This window comes from Mesoplodon mirus (assembly GCF_964341445.2).
Source record: "Mesoplodon mirus genome assembly, chromosome: 11".
NCBI lineage: Eukaryota > Metazoa > Chordata > Mammalia > Artiodactyla > Ziphiidae > Mesoplodon > Mesoplodon mirus.
The window spans coordinates 69,185,172-69,205,478 of record NC_138987.1 but is presented as its reverse complement, the minus strand read 5'-3'; the positions used below and the strand labels follow the sequence as shown (position 1 = coordinate 69,205,478).

Here is a 20,307-nt window from a genome sequence, read left to right as displayed (position 1 = left end):
GTGGGTAGGACGTCTGTTCTTCACAAGAAGCTTAGTTTATCAGGATTTTATGTCAGTTCCCACAGCTTTAACTACAGATGATGATGATGATGATACAAGTATTCCTGATGCATTTTCATTGATTGGTGCTCCAATCTTCCTAGTCTTCTCTAAACACATTCTTTTTTGTTTTCAAATTCCAGAGTCTGTCATCCCGAGTAGTGGAACATTTCATGTAAAGCTCCCTAAGAAACACAGTGTGGAACTTGGAATAACCATAAGTTGTAAGTACAAGTGATATCTTTTAAAATGCAGAGTTTTAGGAAGACATTAGAAAAGTGTATTCTCAAATGGTTTACAGGTGTGGCAAATGTGTTAAGTTTCATTGCCAAGTTTCTACTTAATGGTACAAAAATGTGGAGCCAGTCACCCTCCAGCACTTAATAGCTGTGTGAATGGGGCAAGTTACTGTAACTCTCTTCAGTCTCAGGTTTCTTCACCTATAAAATGGAAATAAGGGTATCTGCAAAATGTCCTCATTTTGTAGGTTATTCAGAGTATTAAATAAAATAACACATTTATATACCTAGTATAGTCCCTGACAAATAATGAGTAAGTACTCAATAAATATGTCTCACACACCCCACATGAATAATTAGATGGCATATGAAGGAGGTTCTCTACATTTTAACATACGATAGATTAAGTTTTCACAATAATCTATTGAGACTATATTCCCATCTGTCCACTATGCATCTATAATTCATTTTGCAAGAATGAAATAATGTCTTTTTCTTTAGTAACTTCCTGAATTCCTCCATGGTACAAGGTGCCTGGGTAACCAAGCTAAAAAGAAAAGGAGGACATATAAATGTGTTTAATTCCCTCTTTTCCTCAGGCTCTAGATTTATAACTGCTTTGGTAAAACAGCTTTGAAAATTTGAGCCCCAGTGGAAATTTATAGAATGGAAATTGAGGCCTCTGTGCTTTTAATATCCATAAACTAAGTTCATCCATAAATGCTCCAAGAAAATGAAGCAAATGATTAATGCATGAAGACCAGAGGAGACCTAGAAGCAACATCTGTGACCAAGGTGTGGTCCCTTCCAGAGAATGATGAGGCTACATAAAGGTGCCTCACTACACTCTGCCGGATAGCATTTACATCAGTGGCTAAGGCAAAAACAAAGAGTTCTCAAGTGGGTGTATGAAATGGGAGCTGTCCAATTCAACTTTGACAATATACATTTAACATCGAAAATGAAGTTTTATTAATAACCAATAAATCACATATATCTAATGCAACACCAAAAATAGTGGTACTACAATATGGAATAAATGTTAAGAACAAGAAGCCAGGGCTTCCCTGGTGGCACAGTGGTTGAGAGTGCCTGCCGATGCAGGGAACACAGGTTCGTGCCCCGGTCCGGGAAGATCCCACATGCCGCGGAGCGGCTGGGCCCGTGAACCATGGCCGCTGAGCCTGTGCGTCGGAGCCTGTGCTCCGCAACGGGAGAGGCCACAGCAGTGAGAGGCCTGCGTACCGCAAAAAAAAAAAAGAACAAGAAGCCATATGTATGAGAGCCTGTATCTCCCCCAACCCCCAGTACTGGGAGAAAAGTAGGACTGATGGATCTGACGTTCCTCTGTAGAGTAAGCAGAAAGATGAAATGGGGCTTTGGAGACTCCAGACCTATTCTAGTTGCTACTACAGTCATTTACGCCTTTAACTGGGTCGCTTCCCCTTTTGGTTTGTTCATTACGAAGCAAAGATGGTATGCCACTGTTCTGTCACCAGCTGTGCTTGCTGAGATTAAGGGAGAGCTCATCAGAACTTACTATTCTAAAAGTATGTGGGACTCCACGTGGCTTCTGCAACCCCCATGTAACTTTAACCCTGCTCTCATTTATCCTATCTATTCCATTCCATTCATTTATTCCATCAGAATTGGCCGTGAACGTGGTACCTCTTGGAGTTGCGCAGTGTAGAGCCTGCTGGCTGCACGCAGAGACCCTGCTTCCACCCCATTCTTTCTTCCTCCTGCCTCCATTCAGTAAAGACACTCTGAGTGCCACGGCCGAATACTAAGTTTTGAGTCCTTAGAAATACTTACTACTGGTGCATCTACAGAAGACACCTATTCCTCAGAAGCTTCTCTTACCACACAGTTTGCCACACTGTAATTTTACTCTCAAATTTTACTTAAGAGGATGGTCTTTTTTAGTGCAATAGATTTATTCTTTTTTATTTGAAAAGCAGTTTTATTTATTTTATTTTCCATTATAGTGTATCACAGGATATTGAATATAGTTGCCTGTGCTATACAGTAGGACCTGGTGGTTTATCCAGTCTATAGATAATAGTTTGCATCTGCTAATCCCAAACTTCCAATCTTTCCCTTCCCCATCCCCCTCCCCCTTGGCAACCACAAGTCTGTTCTCTATGTCTGTGAGTCTCTTCTGTTTCATAGATAAGTTCATTTGTGTCATATTTTAGGTTCCACATATAAGTGATATCATATGGTATTTGTCTTTCTCTTTCTGACTTACTGCACTTAGTATGATCATCTCTAGGTCCATCCATATACATAACTGCAAATGGCATTATTTCATTCTTTTTTATGGCTGAGTAATATTCCATTGTGTGTGTGTGTGTGTGTGTGTGTGTGTGTGTGTGTGTGTGTGTATATATATATATATATATATATATATCTTCTTTATCCATTCATCTGTCCATGGACATTTAGGTTGTTTCCACACCTTGGTTATTGTAAATAGTGCTGCTATGAACCTAGGGGTGCGTGTATCTTTGTGAATTATAGCTTTGTCCAGATATATGCTCAGGAGTGAGATTGCAGGATCATATGGCAACTTGCAATAGATTTATTCCTAAAAATTAATATACATAAAAATGTAATTTAATTATAAAGGAGAGTATCCCTTTAAAAACTAATCGTGTGATAGATTCCTTTTTCAAAGTCAGCATTTATATGTTCAGTTTGTTTCAAGTGTGGCCATGTACACACAACTGCAAAATATTTTATTCACATAAAGAACCATATAAAATTATGCTTTATGATGATGTTACATATGTACTAAAACTGATTTTAATACCAATAATGGAAACTATCCCAAAACCCCACGAAACTGCTTGAATTTTAGCCAGCTGTAAACTAAAGCTATTCATGGAAGCTAAAAGTTTTGTGCCATTCCTGGATGGAGAAATGATACGTAAGCTCATCAAACATGCCTGTCAGTCCTTCTACAGCTCCAGCTCCATTTATACAACTAACCGTCACCATCCTGAGTTTGTGTTTCCTCATGGAAAATACTCATATTTTGCCAGTTGGGAAAGCAGAATTTGCTAAAGAAAAAAAAAACAGAATCCATTTTCATTGTTACAAAATAGTAAATTCCTGAGGTCTAGCACAGTTCCTGGCACATGCAAGATGCTTGTTTAATCCCTGTCTTTGTTGAAGGAGTGAATGAGGAGTCTGTAAACAATGTTCTTCTAACCAGTGTGCCCTCCAGGAAATGAGCCTCTGAGGGCGATGAGGAATATAGATGTTTGTGCAAAGTCTATTGCATGAACTTGGAAAATGATGAAGAGCAAGGACTCAGAGCCCAGACTGCCCCAATTCCCAACTCTCTTGACCTGTCTGAACTGAGTTTCCTTGTCTAGAAAATGGAGTGCTCATTACCTTCTTTGGAGCATTGTTGAGAAAATTAAGTGAGTTAGTGTATGTAAGCTGCCCAGAACACATTGTGAACCATAATGAATGTTAATTATTATAATGATCGATATTTATTTTCCACATAGAGCCTCATGAAATATTTTAAGCAAGGCTCTACCCCATAAAATTTAGTGCCAGTCATAATTATCCTACCTAAGTAGGAAATCAAAGGACCCTCTTCTCACTCATACACACACAGGTACTGTTAGGGAAACTGAGGCACTACAGGGGTTTATGAATGTTTCTTGCTATCTTTTTTTTTTGTACATCTTTATTGGAGTATAATTGCTTTACAATGGTGTGTTAGTTTCTGCTTTATAACAAAGTGAATCAGTTATACATATACGTATGTTCCCATATCTCTTCCCTCTTGCGTCTCCCTCCCTCCCACCCTCCCTATCCCACCCCTCTAGGTGGTCACAAAGCACCAAGCTGATCTCCCTGTGCTATGCAACTGCTTCCCACTAGCTGTCTATTTTACGTTTGGTAGTGTATATATGTCCATGCCACTCTCTCACTTTGTCACAGCTTACACTTCCCCCTCCCCATATCCTCAAGTCCATTCTCTAGTAGGTCTGTGTCTTTATTCCCGCCTTACCCCTAGGTTCTTCATGACATTTTTTTTTCTTAGATTCCATATATATGTGTTAGCATACGGTATTTGTCTTTCTCTTTCTGACTTACTTCACTCTGTATGACAGACTCTAGGTCCATCCACCTCACTACAAATGACTCAATTTCGTTTCTTTTTATAGATGAGTAATATTCCATCGTATATATGTGCCACATCTTCTTTATCCATTCATCCGGTGATGGACACTTAGGTTGCTTCCATCTCCTGGCTACTGTAAACAGTGCTGCACTGACCATTGTGGTGCATGGCTCTTTTTGAATTATGGTTTTCTCAGGGTATATGCCCAGTAGTGGGATTGCTGGGTCATATGGTAGTTCTATTTGTAGTTTTTTAAGGAACCTCCATACTGTTCTCCATAGTGGCTGTACCAATTCACATTCCCACCAGCAGTGCAAGAGTGTTCCCTTTTCTCCACACCCTCTCTAGCATTTATTGTTTCTAGATTTTTTGATGATGGCCATTCTGACCGGTGTGAGATGATATCTCATTGTAGTTTTGACTTGCATTTCTCTAATGATCTCACTATCTTTATGCAAAGTCCTCTTTCTGTATCTTCATCTTGTGAAAGCTCTGAGTAGTGAGAAATAAGCCTCCATCTCAGGAAGCGTACCATCAGAGCCTTCACACTTGGCTTAAGGCTCACTCTTCATACCTAATTGACTGAGAAATGAGTCCCTTTGATTTTGGATGTGGTGAGCAGTTTTAGACTAATTTTCATAAGTTCCTGATGAGACATTCATAGCACATTAGTATCAGGCATTACTTTTATAGATTTTATTGCTATGATATGGAGTAATTTATTATAGCAAATAAAGTAGAACAGCCTAGCAGAAGGATGCAGTTTGGGACAAGAAGCAGCATCCTGAAGCTCTGATACCTCAGCCAATCAGAAACCAGAGCCCATACCCTCCAATGCAGCTCACCTGCCTTTCAAGTCAGAGAACTGTGGTTGTCTCTGCCATGTGTAGTTGTCAGTAAAGATCTTTTGGTATCGAAGTTTTCTTTTGAGGTTTTATTACAAGGGAGTTTTATCTACTTTGTACCATGCATGGCACTAAGCAGTTTATATGTGTTTTCTCATTTAATCCTGAAAGTGGCCCGATAACATCTGTGCCCATTTTACACAGCTGGATAAGCTGCCCAAAGACCCAGAGCTAATAAAAGGCCATGCAGGGATTCAAACCCTTTCTGTCTGACTTAACACTGGCTGTGTTAATGTTAACACTCATCCCTGTCACCGTCTGATTGATGAATCTTCCCAGATCCTATATTAGAAAAGCAAGAGACAGCATTTTGTGAGTGCAGTTAATTTGTTGGCTTTCCTCTTTAGTTGTGACTGAATTGTCTGCAGGAACAAAGGCTTGCTTTATTTTTTGTAAAATCATAAAGCAGTCTTTATAACAAGAACAACAAATCTGTCATTTTCGCCTTAAGTCTTAAACATATTTAGAAGAGAAAGGTTCATGGTTTTTTGCCAACTTTGCAATAAAAACTCTACTCACTGGTCCATTTCAAATCAAATAACCAGTCTTACTTACTTACCAGGTAGTATATATGTGTGTGTGTGTGTGTGTGTGTGTGTGTGTGTATACACACACACACACACACATATTTATATGGTTACAATGAAAGTAAAACTGAATGATTGTGTGAGTGAGTGTGTGTGTGTGTGCTTCTCCAGTGTAGTTTGGACAGTTTATCAGGCCCTTTGAGCAACGTACCTTGACTAGCAGCGTAAGTTCCATGAACGGCTAGACATTATAGAATGTTCTTGGAATGATTCACATTTACTTAGCTTCACACTGCAGAAGATTTCACCTGTCTTCAGATACAGAAAGTGTTTTAAACAAAAGATAGGGACTGTCATTTTCTACCTCTTCCAACAACTGTTTGAGGAGAAAAGAATCCAAATCCACTGTGAGCACCAGTTTCTGACAGTGACAGACGACCAGTGATTTTCAAGCTTCATGAGTCAAAAGATGCTAGCTTGAAAACACGCATTTAGCCCTGCTCCTACCCCAAACCCCCATTTTAAAATGAGAGTATAAGATTTTTCAGGAGGCAGAAACTCATAAGGAGAAGAGGAAAAGAAAAATATATAACAGCAACCAAACTTGGAAGTGGCAAAGAAGATGGAGAAAGATTAATTTAAAGAAACAGAGTGGAAAGCCGACAGTGAGCCTGATGTGCATGCTAAACTCCCAGCAAGTCAGAGAGGTGGAATCAGGAACTTCTGGAAGCAAGAGTGATGGGAGAGTACGAAGACGGGGGATTGGTTGAAAGTCTGTTAAGAATGAATGAGTCCCTCCCCCAACTCAGAACCGCCAAGCACCCCTCCCCTTCTTGGCAGAGCCTAGTTTTATCCTCTGGAAAACGCGAAAGGGAGGGTCTCTGGATTGGGAGGGCACAGCTGAGTGTACCAGTCCAGCTCTGAAAGCAGAGATTCAGTGAAACACTGAATGAGGAGGCTGCTGGTCTTCTCACAGAAGCTCAGAGAAACCAGGTATCCAGGCTTAATCCCCTCCGAGCTGGAGGAAGAATCAGTGCCGTCTGACCCAAAGAAGCAGTCTGGCCTGAACTCTACAGTGACGACCGTAATCCAGGAGCCCCACTCAGGGGCACCAAGCTTTCAAACAGCTACTTTGCAGAGCCATCTTTGATGTGAACAGACAGCTAAGAAAAACACAGGCACTTGGAGGAAAGCATCTAAGATGCAAGACTATCACCCAAAACAAAGAAAAAAACAGAAGCAGCACATGCAGGAAGAAGAAAACTTTAATAAGAAAGAAAAAAAATGATCATTAACCTCATTTGTATCCCTGGGTGGGAGGCCCTGAATACTATTACACAGTGGCCTCCAGAGGGGAACAAAGAGCTCCTGAAAAGTAAGAATATGGCAGAAATGAAGGAGTTCAACAGAAATACTGGAAAAAATGTTGAGGAAGATTTCTAGAAATTAGGACAAAACAACAAATAAATAAATGAAGAGTCTAGACTAAATAGGAAAATTATACGAGTCCAAATAACACAATATCCAAATAATAGACGTTACAAAAAGAAAGAAGAGAGAAAAGCATCAAGGATATATTTTCATAAATTTCCTAGAATTGATGGATATAAGTTTCGAGATGTATGGGTCCATGAGCTGTGGATGAAAACAGACCCACACCAAGGCATGTCATCATGAGATTTGAAAACTGGGAGAAAAAGACAATCCTACAGGCTTCCAGTGGGGGTGGGCAGTTTTCACACAGTGTATCAGAACACAAATAATAACCGAGTAATCAGAATGGCGTCAGGCTTCTCAACAAATAGCAGTTCTGGAATCTAGAAACCAATGGAACAGTGCCTTCAAAATTCTGAGGGAAAAGAAATTTCCAGCCTAGAATTCTCCATCTAGCAAAGGTGGAAGTAAAAAAAAGACAACTATGGATTCAAAATACTCTCCTCCCATGCACTCTTCCTCAGGAAGCTGTCAGAGAACGTGTACCAACCACCAAAAGAGAGTAAAGCCAGAAAGAGGGAGAATTGGATTCAGGATGCAAGGGCTCCAAGGATGCAAGAGAGAGTGTTAAAAGGTAAACCGAGGCATATTAAACATTTTAAGAGTTTATTTGAGCAAAAAAATTGATTCAAATCTGGCAGCACCAAACCAGTAGTTAGGAATGCTCCCCCAACAGGAGTCTGCGGAAAGACAGATATAGGAAGAGCAGAGGCAAAGAAAGGAAATTATTTAACTGGCTGTAACTTAAAGCCTAGTTGGCTGTTTGTGTCTGGTTGTCCTTAGTATTTTGATTTCATAACCTTGTAAAAGCTTAGATTTTGGCTGGCTTCCTTGGGCTACCACAGCATTAGAGCCACCTCAGTTTAATGGCCTCCTTTAATTAATTTAACAGGAATGAAAAGAAACTCTGGGTTCCCAGGGTCTACGGGAAGGAAGTTCCCAAGGTCTGTGTAGTAACCCTAGAAAGCAAACATTTCAGATGGGTTGGAAACCTCTAATACAATTCTTGGTATGTAATAACATGTTGAGAGATTACAAGTCTGAGGAGTTGAATTCATGGTAAACACAAGAAAATTAAGCCAACAAAGACATCAAGACAACAGAAAATATATCCTGTAGAAAAGGCAGGTAATCATGCCATGCAACATGACTTGTCTTCTAATACTGTTTGCAGTCATACTAAAGTAAATGCTAAATATCGATTTTACAAAAAATGACAAAACTGTATTGGAAGAATGGGGGAACAAGAACTGTGTCTGAATATGGTGGTGATATAGAGGCGGAAGAGAACTGACTTCTCATCTTTCATAATAGAAAGAGGCAGCATGCGAGATTTTTTCTTTTTTTTAGTTGCGGCATGCAAACTCTTAGTTGCGGCATGTGGGATCTAGTTCCCTGACCAGGGATCGAACCCGGGCCCCCTGCACTGGGAGTGTGGGGTCTTAGCCACTGGACCACCAGGGAAGTCCCCCCGTCTCCCCTTTTTATCCAGCTTTTCTCCAGGATTTCGTGGCCAGTGCCCAGAGCAGACGTGCCTAGCTCATAGTTGGTGTTCAGTGAGTATGTGTTCGATGGATGACTCTGTGAACTTCAATTCAATGGATTTCACAGAATTGTTCAATGGAGAACTCCAAGCAAATTCAAAGCACTGAGTAAGTGCTAATGTATTCTCGCTCAAAGGGTCCCAAAGCCCTCAGAGCTGAGGCAAGTCAGGAAAGTGAGATCCTTCCAATGAGGACAATGGCAAATTAGAGACGGAAGGCTCCATCTGAAGGAGAGAGTGGGAAAGTGAGTCCAATGTTGCTGGATAATCATCATCATAAACACTTATGTAGTGTATTGTATGCGCACTGCTCCAGTCAATTTACATAGAAAAACTCAATCCTTACAACAAAAACTGTATGAGATTAGCACTGTTGTTCTTTATCACCATTTCACAGACCAGGAAACTAAGGTGTCTGAACACTATGTGCTCAGGCATACACGGCTTATATGTGGAAGAGGCAGGATTTGGAACCCAAGCATTCCGGCTGCCAAATCTTGCCTCTTCATCACTATACCATATTGCCTCTCTAATTTTTTAAAAGAAGCTGTACATCTGTATGAAATCTACTACTTTTTAAATGTTGGCAACTAAGTTTTTAAAGCACTACAAGTCAAGCAAAGCATGCTTGGTTTGTACCTTCCTCAGAGAAGAATCAAAACATGGTGCTAACCTAAGTGTCCATCGACAAATGAATGGATAAAGAAGATGTGGCACATATATACAGTGGAATATTACTCAGCCATAAAAAGAAACTAAATTGAGTTATTTGTAGTGAGGTGGATGGACCTAGAGCCTGTCATACGGAGTGAAGTCAGAAGAGAAAAATAAATACCGTATGCCAACACATATATATGGAATCTAAAAAAAAAAATGGTTCTCAAGAGCCTAGGGGCAGGACAGGAATAAAGACGTGAATGTAGAGAATGGACCTGAGGACACGGGGAGGGGGAAGGGTAAGCTGGGACAAAGTGAGAGAGTGGCATGGACATATATACACTACCAAATGTAAAATAGATAGCGAGTGGGAAGCAGCCGCATAGCACAGGGAGATCAGCTCAGTGCTTTGTGACCACCTAGAGGGGTGGGATAGGGAGGGTGGGAGGGAGACGCAAGAGGGAGGAGATATGGGGATATATGTATATGTATAGCTGATTCACTTTGTTATAAAGCAGAAACTAACACACCATTGTAAAGCAATTATACTCCAATAAAGATGTTAAAATTAAATAAATAAATAATACAGGCTCAAAAAAAAAAAAAAACATGGTGCTAGGTCTATTCACAATAGCCAAGACATGGAAGCAATCTAAATGTCCATCGACAAATGAATGAATAAAGAAGATGTGGTACATATATACAATGAAATACTACTCGGCCATAAGAAAGAATGAAATAATGCCATTTGCAGCAACATGGATGGACCTAGAGATTATCATACTAAATGAAGTAAGTCAGAAATAGAAAGACAAATAACATAATACCACTTATGTGTGGAATCTAAACTATGACACAAATGCACTTATTTATGAAACAGACACAGACTCACAGATATAGAGAACAGACTTGTGGTTGTCAAGGGGAGGGGGAATGGGGGAGGGATGGACTGGGAAGTTGGGGTTAGCAGATATAAACTATTATATATAGAATGGATAAACAACCCCAAGGTCCTGCCGTATAGCACAGAGAACTATATTCAATATCCTATGATAATCCATCATGGAAAAGAATATAAAGAAAGAATGTATATATATGTATAACTGAGTCACTTTGCTGTACAGCAGAAATTCACATAACATTGTAAATCAACTATACTTCAATAAAAAAATTTTTTTAAAGAAAAATAAAATAAAACATGGTGCCAGGGTGTGCAAACCATGACTGAGCCCTTGAAGCCCCAAAGGCATGGCCACACTTAATGTGCCTGGTAAGCATGGTAGTGATGGTGTCAGGAGCTCAACTTCTGGGCTCAACTACATCAACTCCAATGGGCATCCACCCTGATGAACCTTTCAAACCTCAAGTATGGACTTGATTAAAGGAGAAAGAGAAGAATGTAGTAAACATGAAATGGGCACCATACGTATCTGTAGACCATTAGAAGTTTCACAGCTCTCTGCAAAGCTGTGTGGGTTTGTCCAGAGGTCACAGTGTTATTTTCCTCTGTTAGAGGATGACAGAGATGGGTTTGATGTATTTCGTTGCCTATACTGTTTTGTTTTCGTCCATTTCAATGGAAAATGATTTTTTTAAAAAAACCAAGGGAAACATTGAGTGCTCTGTGATGGTTACTAAAGCTTGGGAAAATGTCGTGTAAAGTTATTGGCAGATGCTAGCAAAGTTGTATTTGCTGGTCATAACAAAGTTTTTGTTTTTGTGCCCTGTGCCCAGAACAATTTGCTGTTTGAAATGTAATATGAGTAAAACCGCTGGATGTTTATATTTCTCTAGTGGAATTATATCAAATCATTGAGTGGAGGTTTAAATTATGAATTAATTGTAGTGAACAGAATGTTTTGCATTCTTTGCTAGAAGCTAAGAATAATGATTGGATGAAGTCCCATTAACATTTACTATGGACTAACTCAGACAGTGGGTAAGGTATTGGTATATGTGTTTGCTTTTTCTTTCAACGATGTGTTGCGATATTAAACCATCTGTTCTTGTGCATAAACATCTTCCTTGGATTCAAATGGGATTATGGGATATGATATGGTTCTATGATTATTATGGGGTGATCAGACTGTTTATAATAAAATCTTACATTAGGCGCCTTTTAATGATCCAGTAAGAAATCACTCCAGGCTTCAGGTTGGTAAAACGTCTCCTATTGGAGGCAAATTGTTGTTTATAAATGTTGGTATGTTCATTTTAATTATCAAGCTCCTAAATTAAATGTAAACCTCCTAGGTCAAGATGATATTTTTGTACTGAAATATGGACTATAGTTCATTTTGAGGATTAAGTCTAAGTAGACTCATTCCTAATGGCTTTTCATTATTATTATTTCATTATCACCAAAGGGAAATATTCCTAAGAAAAGTTATAAAGCCCAAAACTGACCACTGTGCAGGATAATAGATTTATCTATAAACTCAATAAAAGTTACATGTACATGTTTAAATATGAATATATATATATCAATATAAATAAATAGCATCAGTCAGATTTCTGAACATTTCAGAGCATTCTAGGTATGAATTGTGAGCAAAATTTTAATATTTGCAGTCTGTGTAGCAAAAGATATCCTTCTGAGGAAAAAAAAAATTTACATTAGTGATTCTCATCCACTTTCCCACCCAGTACACTTGAGTAATATGGCAGGATCCCATGAAGAGTGGTGTCTCCTCACAGGTAAGGAGTGAAAGAATGGGTAGGTGAAGGGATCACATGTAAGTACCACTAAGGGGAGCCCCTAATTGCTTTTAATACACTTTTCTGTTGGACTATTCACTCTTCACCTCCCTCTCTTGAGAATCACAGATTGAAATAGATTTAATCCAGATGGGCAGCTTTTCAATTGCTTTCTCCAATTGCAGATTTAAAATAACTTTGCTTTAGTTTTCAAGTTTATGAGTACTTTAACACAAACATTTTTTATATCAAGAAGGGGTAATATGCACATTTTAAAATTCATTTGCTGATTCTCTTTGCTTTGCATACAACCTGTACTTGCATTAATGGTTGCTATACAGTGAGACCTGTACAGTAGTGGGTGAATCGTGGATATAAAGATGTGACTATTCTATCTTCATTATTACAGCACCATCCAGTAGAAAACCAGGAGACCCCCTGGTCATATCAGATATCAAGAAAGGCAGTGTGGCACACAGGTAAGAAAGATGGATTTACTGATTCATCCCAAGGTATTTCTTAATTACAGCAGAAGTGACCTCTTCCACACCCAAGACAACCTTGCTAATAGGTCATAGTATTCTCAGTATTTTCCAGGCAGCCACGATTAATCGATTATATTTGACATTCCTAAGATCAATGGCTATGTAGAGCTCTCCCCCAGTGTCAGTTTATTTCTGCACCCAGTGCAGACAACAATCACATGAAAATGGTTTTTAGGGTCATTCAAGAGTCCAACATAGCCTCTCCTTCACTGATCATCTTCCATCCTTCATTTTTCCTGCTAAAAAACTGAAAGTGGCCCCAATAATGAGAGTCACCCCACATGGAGATAATAGCTTAGGGGAGAGTTTTGCTAGATGCCAGAATGTCCTCCCTAGTCAAGCCAGGTCCTTGAGCCTTAAACAGTGTTTATGTATCCTATTTGGTTCATAGACTACAAAAATCAGGGAGCCTAAAACTTTCAGTTTCACAGATCAAAAATATTTTTAAGTGATTAGGAATATTGATGTAAGACTGTTAACTTTCTTTTTATTTTCCAGTTAAGGACTTAAAAAATCCCATCTGTTACCACAGTCATTTCATTAAAGAAATATTTTAACACTCAAAAAGTAGGAAGGACATTGTATGAACTTAGGTATATAGGTAAGGCTCAGATACTGTGACAAGGAGACATAAACGGAGTGGATCCAGCAAGACAGAAGTTTGTCTCTCATACAGCATTTGGGAGGTAGACAGGCAACGCAGGGCTGGAGAAGCAGCTCTGCCATCCTCTCCAGCTTCTCCAGTCATTGTGATTTTTCAGCCATAGAAGGGCGGTGGGGTGGTGCAGAGAGAGTCTGGGGTGTGTATCTATAGGGGATGACCCCGAAGAAGGAAGGGAGAATGGATTCTGGGAAGCAATTAGCAATCTCGGTCACAGACATAATGCATAAAGGATGGTTCTTACCAAAACATAACCTTCCTTACAGATATGTGTGCATATACGTACGGAAGCACCTGCAAGTACATATACCTTCTCATTGTTTTTCGCATTTCATGATGGACCTTTAAAAACTTTCAAGACCCGAAGCAGTCCATAACCAGTATTAGACTCTCAGTGGCCACCTTCCAGATAGGTAGCATCCAGTTCACCTTTTCTCCCTACTATAGCCATAGTGAGTTCCGCAGTGCAGGTGGAAATAGCAGAGACACCAGGACTCAGACCTCCCCTAAGTCCATCCCACCTTGACTCACCTCACTCCCTGTATCCCCTCCTAGTGTCTGGACTGCCAAGGACCAGAAGTGGTGCAACAATCTGGAGAAGCATAAGGACACCCGGGCTGTGTAAACCTGGGTCCATTACCCCCCTTCCTGGAAACCTTAGAATTCCTGGGTGACGCTTATATGCTTGTCCTGGTCTAATTGAAGAAAGCAGAAGAAAAATATTTTTTAATACTCTGCAATGTAATGTCACGGCAGCCATCCAAATTAAGACTGGAAAAAGGGGATTTGTCAATAAAATGCAATTTTAAAAGTTGAAGAATCTTACTTCTTCTAAAGACTACCATAATGCTGCTTTGTGCTAAATGCCTCTTAAATGGCCTGGTTAAGTGCTCACCATTAATCATGCATTTGCTCTGCCTTTACTATCAGAACGGGAACCCTGGAACTTGGGGATAAATTACTTGCCATAGATAACATCAGGCTGGACAACTGTTCCATGGAAGATGCAGTTCAGATCCTCCAGCAGTGTGAAGACTTGGTGAAGCTGAAAATCCGCAAAGATGAAGATAATTCAGGTATTGATAGCCTCCTTAGTTAAGCCTGATTTCTCTAACTGCCCGTCTGTCACCAAAGATATTAGATCTTGGTGTTTTACATACAACAGCTGGCTAGTGACGTTGCTGCAGTGTTTTGTGTAGTTAAGAGGGTCTTTAAATTGGGCCTTGAGAGTGTAGTATGAATTTTAAATAATGGTGCTTTTAAATGATATAATTAAGATATTTTCATTATATAAACATAGCTATATTAAAATAACTTTAAAGATGAAAACTAAATCATCCCCTGATACCACCCTAATACAATAGAACTGGTCATTTTCTAGTTGATATTATATACGTAATTATAACCACAGTACATGTTCTCTTTTTTCCTTAGCTTTATAAACATGTTACCATTTTACAAACCCTTAACAGCTATCATTTTAATTTACTGCCCGTAATTTATTTACCATTCTTTTCTTCTTACTTAGATTGCTCCCAGTCGTTTTATTACTGTAGGTGGCACAGTAACTGATATTTTTATGCGTGGATATCTTTATTCAACTTTTTTTCTTTTGAATTATTTCCTTAGGAAATATTCCTAAAAGTAGGGTGACTGAGTCAAAATAAAAAGGGAATTTTTATGGTTTCTGATGAGTCTTGTACCATGTTGCTTTCTAAAAGGGCTGTATCCATTGTTAGTGCTTCCAGTAATGTGCAAATACAGGAGAGCAGTGCTTCTCAAGCTTGAGAAGGCCTCAGAATCACCTGAAGAGCTCGTTAAAACACAGTTCCTGAGCACTCACCCCAGGTGGGGCCTGAGACTGTCATTTCTAACAAACTTCATCATGATGCTTCTGTGGGCCAAGACCCAGCAACCTGAGTAGCCCCGCAGTAGACGCCCTTTTATCTGCTTTTGATAAGAACCCAAGCTAACTGAAAAAAGTTCATGAACTGAAAGAGTCAACTAATGTGGGGATTTATAGAAAGTGACATATATCTATAACATAAACACTTAATTTAAAAATTTACCAATCTTATGGGTGAAGCCAACACCTTCTTCTGATTGTAATTACAAGTCTTTTGACTTGTTTGCCTAAGTCATACCCATAATATACAGTTTATGATTTCCAGGTTTGGTTTTTGTGTGTTGTTTTGCTTTAATGCAGTGAGAATTTAAATAATTTAAAGCAATCTGAATGCTTACTCCATCTAGATTTTTATTTCCCCAATGTTTTCAAGTTTTTCCTCTATGTAATTAACTGTTGATTTTTTGCCTAATAATCCCCCTTATTGAATCTTTCCAAAACATTTGATTTTTTCATAGATCCAATATACTCATGTTTCATAGGTTATGTAAGATTCATTAAATTATGTAGTTACAATAACAAGTAAAACTGGCATAAACAGGATTGGGAATAATCATAATTGACTCTAAACTTTCAAGCTTTTGACTCAATTGGTAGCAGGAACAGAGGTACACGGGGTACACTACAGAGGGAAACCTATTATTCTGGAACATTCAATGGCATTGGTCAGTATCTTTTACAAAGAGGATGGAGAGTCACAATTAATCCAGTAAATTGGTTAAAGGGAGATTGGTTAAGAGAGTTTCTACTGAATATAGTTTCATCCCAACCAGTAATGAGCCGTTGTCAATGTCCTGGAATCTCCTGGAATCTAATCCTCTAGATCCAGAGTTCGTGGTCATGTCAGGCCTTGTGTTTATGATTCCTATTCAAAGTCAAAACAAGTTGGTAGTTACATCCATCAGTACAGCTGGTAAAGATGATTATATCCAAGTATATTTTATAACGAACGTTTAAAAATATGCATAGATTTCTACTAGTTATTTCCCAAGCAGCTGATTTTCCACACCAACACTTGCATTTCTCTCCTAACAAGCATGCCTCAATGGCATTTTCTTTGGGGGGTTTATTTAAAAAGAAGGATAAAGCCTCCAGCATCAAACTGGGTTCTGTCCTAGTAAAGAGGCAAAGCCCTGTGGAGAAACCCATTTTGCATGATTTGCCAAACTAAGCAGATCTCAGCTACCTTCCTTGCAGAGTGAAGAAGCCAAGCCAGAGATGAATATGTATGGTGCTTGTGATTGGCGATGTTCCCAGTTCCAAAGCCAGGCTGTGCAGACACACTGGGGGGAGTTTCAGAAACAACAGCTGAGCACTTGGAGAGCCGGATCTTACTTTCAGTTGCTTCTTTCCTTTGGCTTATTTTTCCCCTTTAGACCCTTCGCCCTACAATCCCTATGCCTAATACTATGGTAATGGTCATGCTTGTTAGGTGTTTTTTTTTTCTAATTTTAAGAGGTCCAATTTTTTTTTTTTTTTTTTTTCGGTACGGGGGCCTCTCACTGTTGTGGCCTCTCCCGCTGCGGAGCACAGGCTCCAGACGCGCAGGCTCAGCGGCCATGGCTCACGGGCCCAGCCACTCCACAGCATGTGGGATCTTCCCGGACCGGGGCACGAACCCGCGTCCCCTGCATTGGCAGGCAGACTCTCAACCACTGCGCCACCAGGGAAGCCCTAAGAGGTCCAGTTTTTAAAATCCTAAGTCCTTCCATTGAAAACCATGCACCTACCCAAAATAAGACTAAATATAGGTGCAAGAGACATATTTACCCAAACCAGATTTTCTCCAGTTGTCATACTAAAATATACACCCACTTAGACACATTTTTATAACAGACCGTTATTTGAAAATTATCATCTGATCATCGAATAGGAAGAATTTGAGTGTTTCTGTATCCTCTTCCCCCATGAGAATATAAGTATAATTTGAGTAACTGAATCCTTTTTTATTCAGAGCAAAGCAAGGGGAAAGGATTATTCAAAATGTAAAACCTGGATATAGACTAGTTCAAGGCCAACTATGTAGACGTAAAGAGCACACACTTTAAAATCCAGCTCTACCACATTTGAGCTGTGTCAGTTTGGGCAAGTTACTTAACCTGCCTGAGATTCAGTACCATTTTCAGTAATGCGCACAAAATAATACCCACCTCGGGGAGCTGTTGTAGCTTGTTGAGAGAGAGATTTCCTGGCACGATCAGTATTCAGTAACTGGGAACTATTTTTATTATTATTACATCCTGAAACGCCTTTCCCCACATTAGTTCTGATCCTTGGTCAAGATATAAATGAGTGGGAAATAAGCATTATTCATGACAGCAGTCACTGATTTTGGAAGTTTGATACCTTGCTTAATCTGAAATTAAGCTGGTGATTTTAAATTGTTGCCATCCTTTGTCTCTGTATTTTAGAATGGTAATACTCAGTATATATTCTTCACTCCCTAAAATATTGCTTATACTAATATTGGACTTTCTGTACCAGTAGACTTCAGGAATCTTCCAGTTCTTTCCAAGTGTCTGCTCCTCTCCATCCTTGGTTCTCTGATCAGTTACAGAAAGTTTATAACCATACTTGATATAACTTGGTTTCCTAAGCTAGTAATACTGCAGTTGAGTTTAACAGATGTTGCTTCAAAACGTAAGCCTCTCTTCCAGCTACAATAATTTTATTGCTCTGCCTTGTACTTTAAAGGAGATGGTACAACTATTCTCAAAGGTTGTTAAAGTCTTTGTTTTTCATTCAGTCATGCCATCAGCATTTATTTAGCATCTGTAAGGTACTAGGGACTGCCAGTTCTTAGATTAAAAAGGACACACAATCTCTGCCCTTAAATCAGTCACCATGTTATAGGAGACATGGAAGAAAATAATCAACAGTATTATGAATGTTCTAGGTGTGTGCACAAAATGTTAAGAGAACGTGAAGGCACCCATTTGTGACTGGGGAGCTCAAGGAAATGCTTCTAACAACCTTGGTCTTGAAAGTATTTGGGAGGCGCTGTTAAAATTAACCAGAGGAAGAGTATGAGCCAAAGGAAGTCAGAGAGTGGCACATCCTAGTAGCAGGTATAGCTGAAGCAAAACGTTTGTGTTAGGACTCAGCAGTGGGTGAATAGATGGATACACTGAAGCCAGATCATTATGGTCCTTCTAACTATGTTAAAAAATTTGAACTTTACCCCAGAAGCCAATGAGGAGCCATTAAAAGACAAAAAGCAGGGGAACGAGGCCAGGGTATTTGGTCTGTGACCACTGGTTGCAGTCACTTACTGAAGTAATGAGGCATTCAAGAGAGTCTGCTTTAACTCTGTTTCTAGCGCTGGCTGGGGGAAGCAGTAAAATAAAATGACTAAGAACACTAGGCTGACTTCACAACTGACAAGCTGGGAAACTTGGGAAAATTAACTTCTCTGGGCATCAGTGTCCTCATCCACAATGTCCATTGAATGCGTCCTGCACATGGCAGTTTAAAGGGTCAAAGGAGGCAATATATTGATAGTTAAGCACTCAGCGATAATGAATGGCACCAAGTAAGGCCCAGTGAAGGCAGACTATCAACAGCCATTATTAGGATGCTTTTAAAATTAATTTTAGCTTTATTTTACTATGGCCAAATCTTTTGGAACACCTGGGATTGTAGGGAAACCCCCACCCCCCATATTCAGCGGCCATTCTCTCTAGAGGAGCTTTTACATCTGTCATCTTTCATTACCACGGGAATATAAAATCGAGTAGAGCCAATCGGTGCTTGTCTGGGTCCAAGCCTCTAGAACCATGGCTGTTACCTAATCCCCAGGCCCTCAGAGAAGCAAATAAGATCTATTGCTTGAAATAAGATCTATTGCCTTGACTGCATTTAGATCCAACGTAGCTGAAGAGGGGAGAGTTTGGAGATCTGAGAAAGAACCCTGAAGCAAAGGAGAGAATTTGGGGAAATTGTGGGAAGAAATACATGGAAGCTTCCAAATCTGTCCCAAATAATTTCTAAGGGTCCGCTTTGTATCACTGCCTTTGTGCCAGTCAAATACACAGACGCTAATGACCTCTCTCTTGATTTAGTGTACCTCACTTCTAATACATAGCATGTTTGTAGAGACTAAAAATTCAGTATTTTCCCTTCACCGGCTCTAATCTGCGTTGAGAAACATTTCCAGGCTGCAACTTGTCCCATCTGAAGCAAATTACCTTTTTACAATTTCAAATAGAGTCTTATGCAAATATAGCCTTATTAGTACCAGTTAAATCTGCCCTTCAAAGATTTGGGCTTTCATCTTTTTTTTTTTTTTTCACTTCATCAGTGTTAAGCTGGCTAAGTAATTTGCAGCAGCATTTTCCCCTTCAAATCTAGGTTGAAGTAGCAGAAATGCCCCATCAGAGCAACCAAGAATGATCCTGGCTATGCGAAGAGCAGTGGTAGGGGTTGTTTTGGCAAGAAGCTGGCTGCAAGAAGAAACTCTGATAGATTTTTTTAAAAAAGTACTCTTCCCTTTTTTCTGCTTTATCTCAAAGTAGTAATGATTTTCAAACTCAAGTCAGCATCACAGTCACCCGGAGGGCTTGTTAAAACACTGGTGACTGGGCCCTTCCTCCAGAGTTTCAGATTCCTACGGGTCTGGGATAGAGCTGAGAATTGGTATTTCTAACAAGTTCTCAGATACTGCTAAAATTTCTCATCCCAGAACTACACTTGAAGAAACACTGTCACAAGGCAACCTAATTTGGAGACTTATAAATGATCACTTACATAAGGAAATTCAAATTCTACTCTTAAACACTCAACAACTCCTTGGAACATGACTTTGATAAGGCCAGTAAGGTTGGCCTTTCTGGCACAACAGTAAGGCAGTTGTAGAGAGTATTGTTCTACATGGTTCATTTTCTGAGGTCTGTCCACCTCCAAGAAGTGTAGCCATACTCTGTGAAATGAATTCCATCACTTTTAGTT

General features: G+C 39.5%; 1 protein-coding gene across 11 annotated transcripts in view; it reads left to right on the top strand.

The window, feature by feature from the left end:
- Positions 1-20,307, top strand: part of GRIP1 (glutamate receptor interacting protein 1) — a gene marked incomplete at its 5' end in the record, with an annotated part of 699,088 nt that overhangs the window by 622,954 nt on the left and 55,827 nt on the right. For all 11 annotated transcript variants that reach the window (XM_082635788.1, XM_082635796.1, XM_082635794.1 and 8 more), the window contains 3 exons: positions 183-263; positions 12,658-12,727; positions 14,385-14,530. In XM_082635788.1, the coding sequence (XP_082491914.1) occupies positions 183-263; positions 12,658-12,727; positions 14,385-14,530 (297 nt within the window). The remainder of the gene's footprint in view (positions 1-182; positions 264-12,657; positions 12,728-14,384; positions 14,531-20,307) is intronic.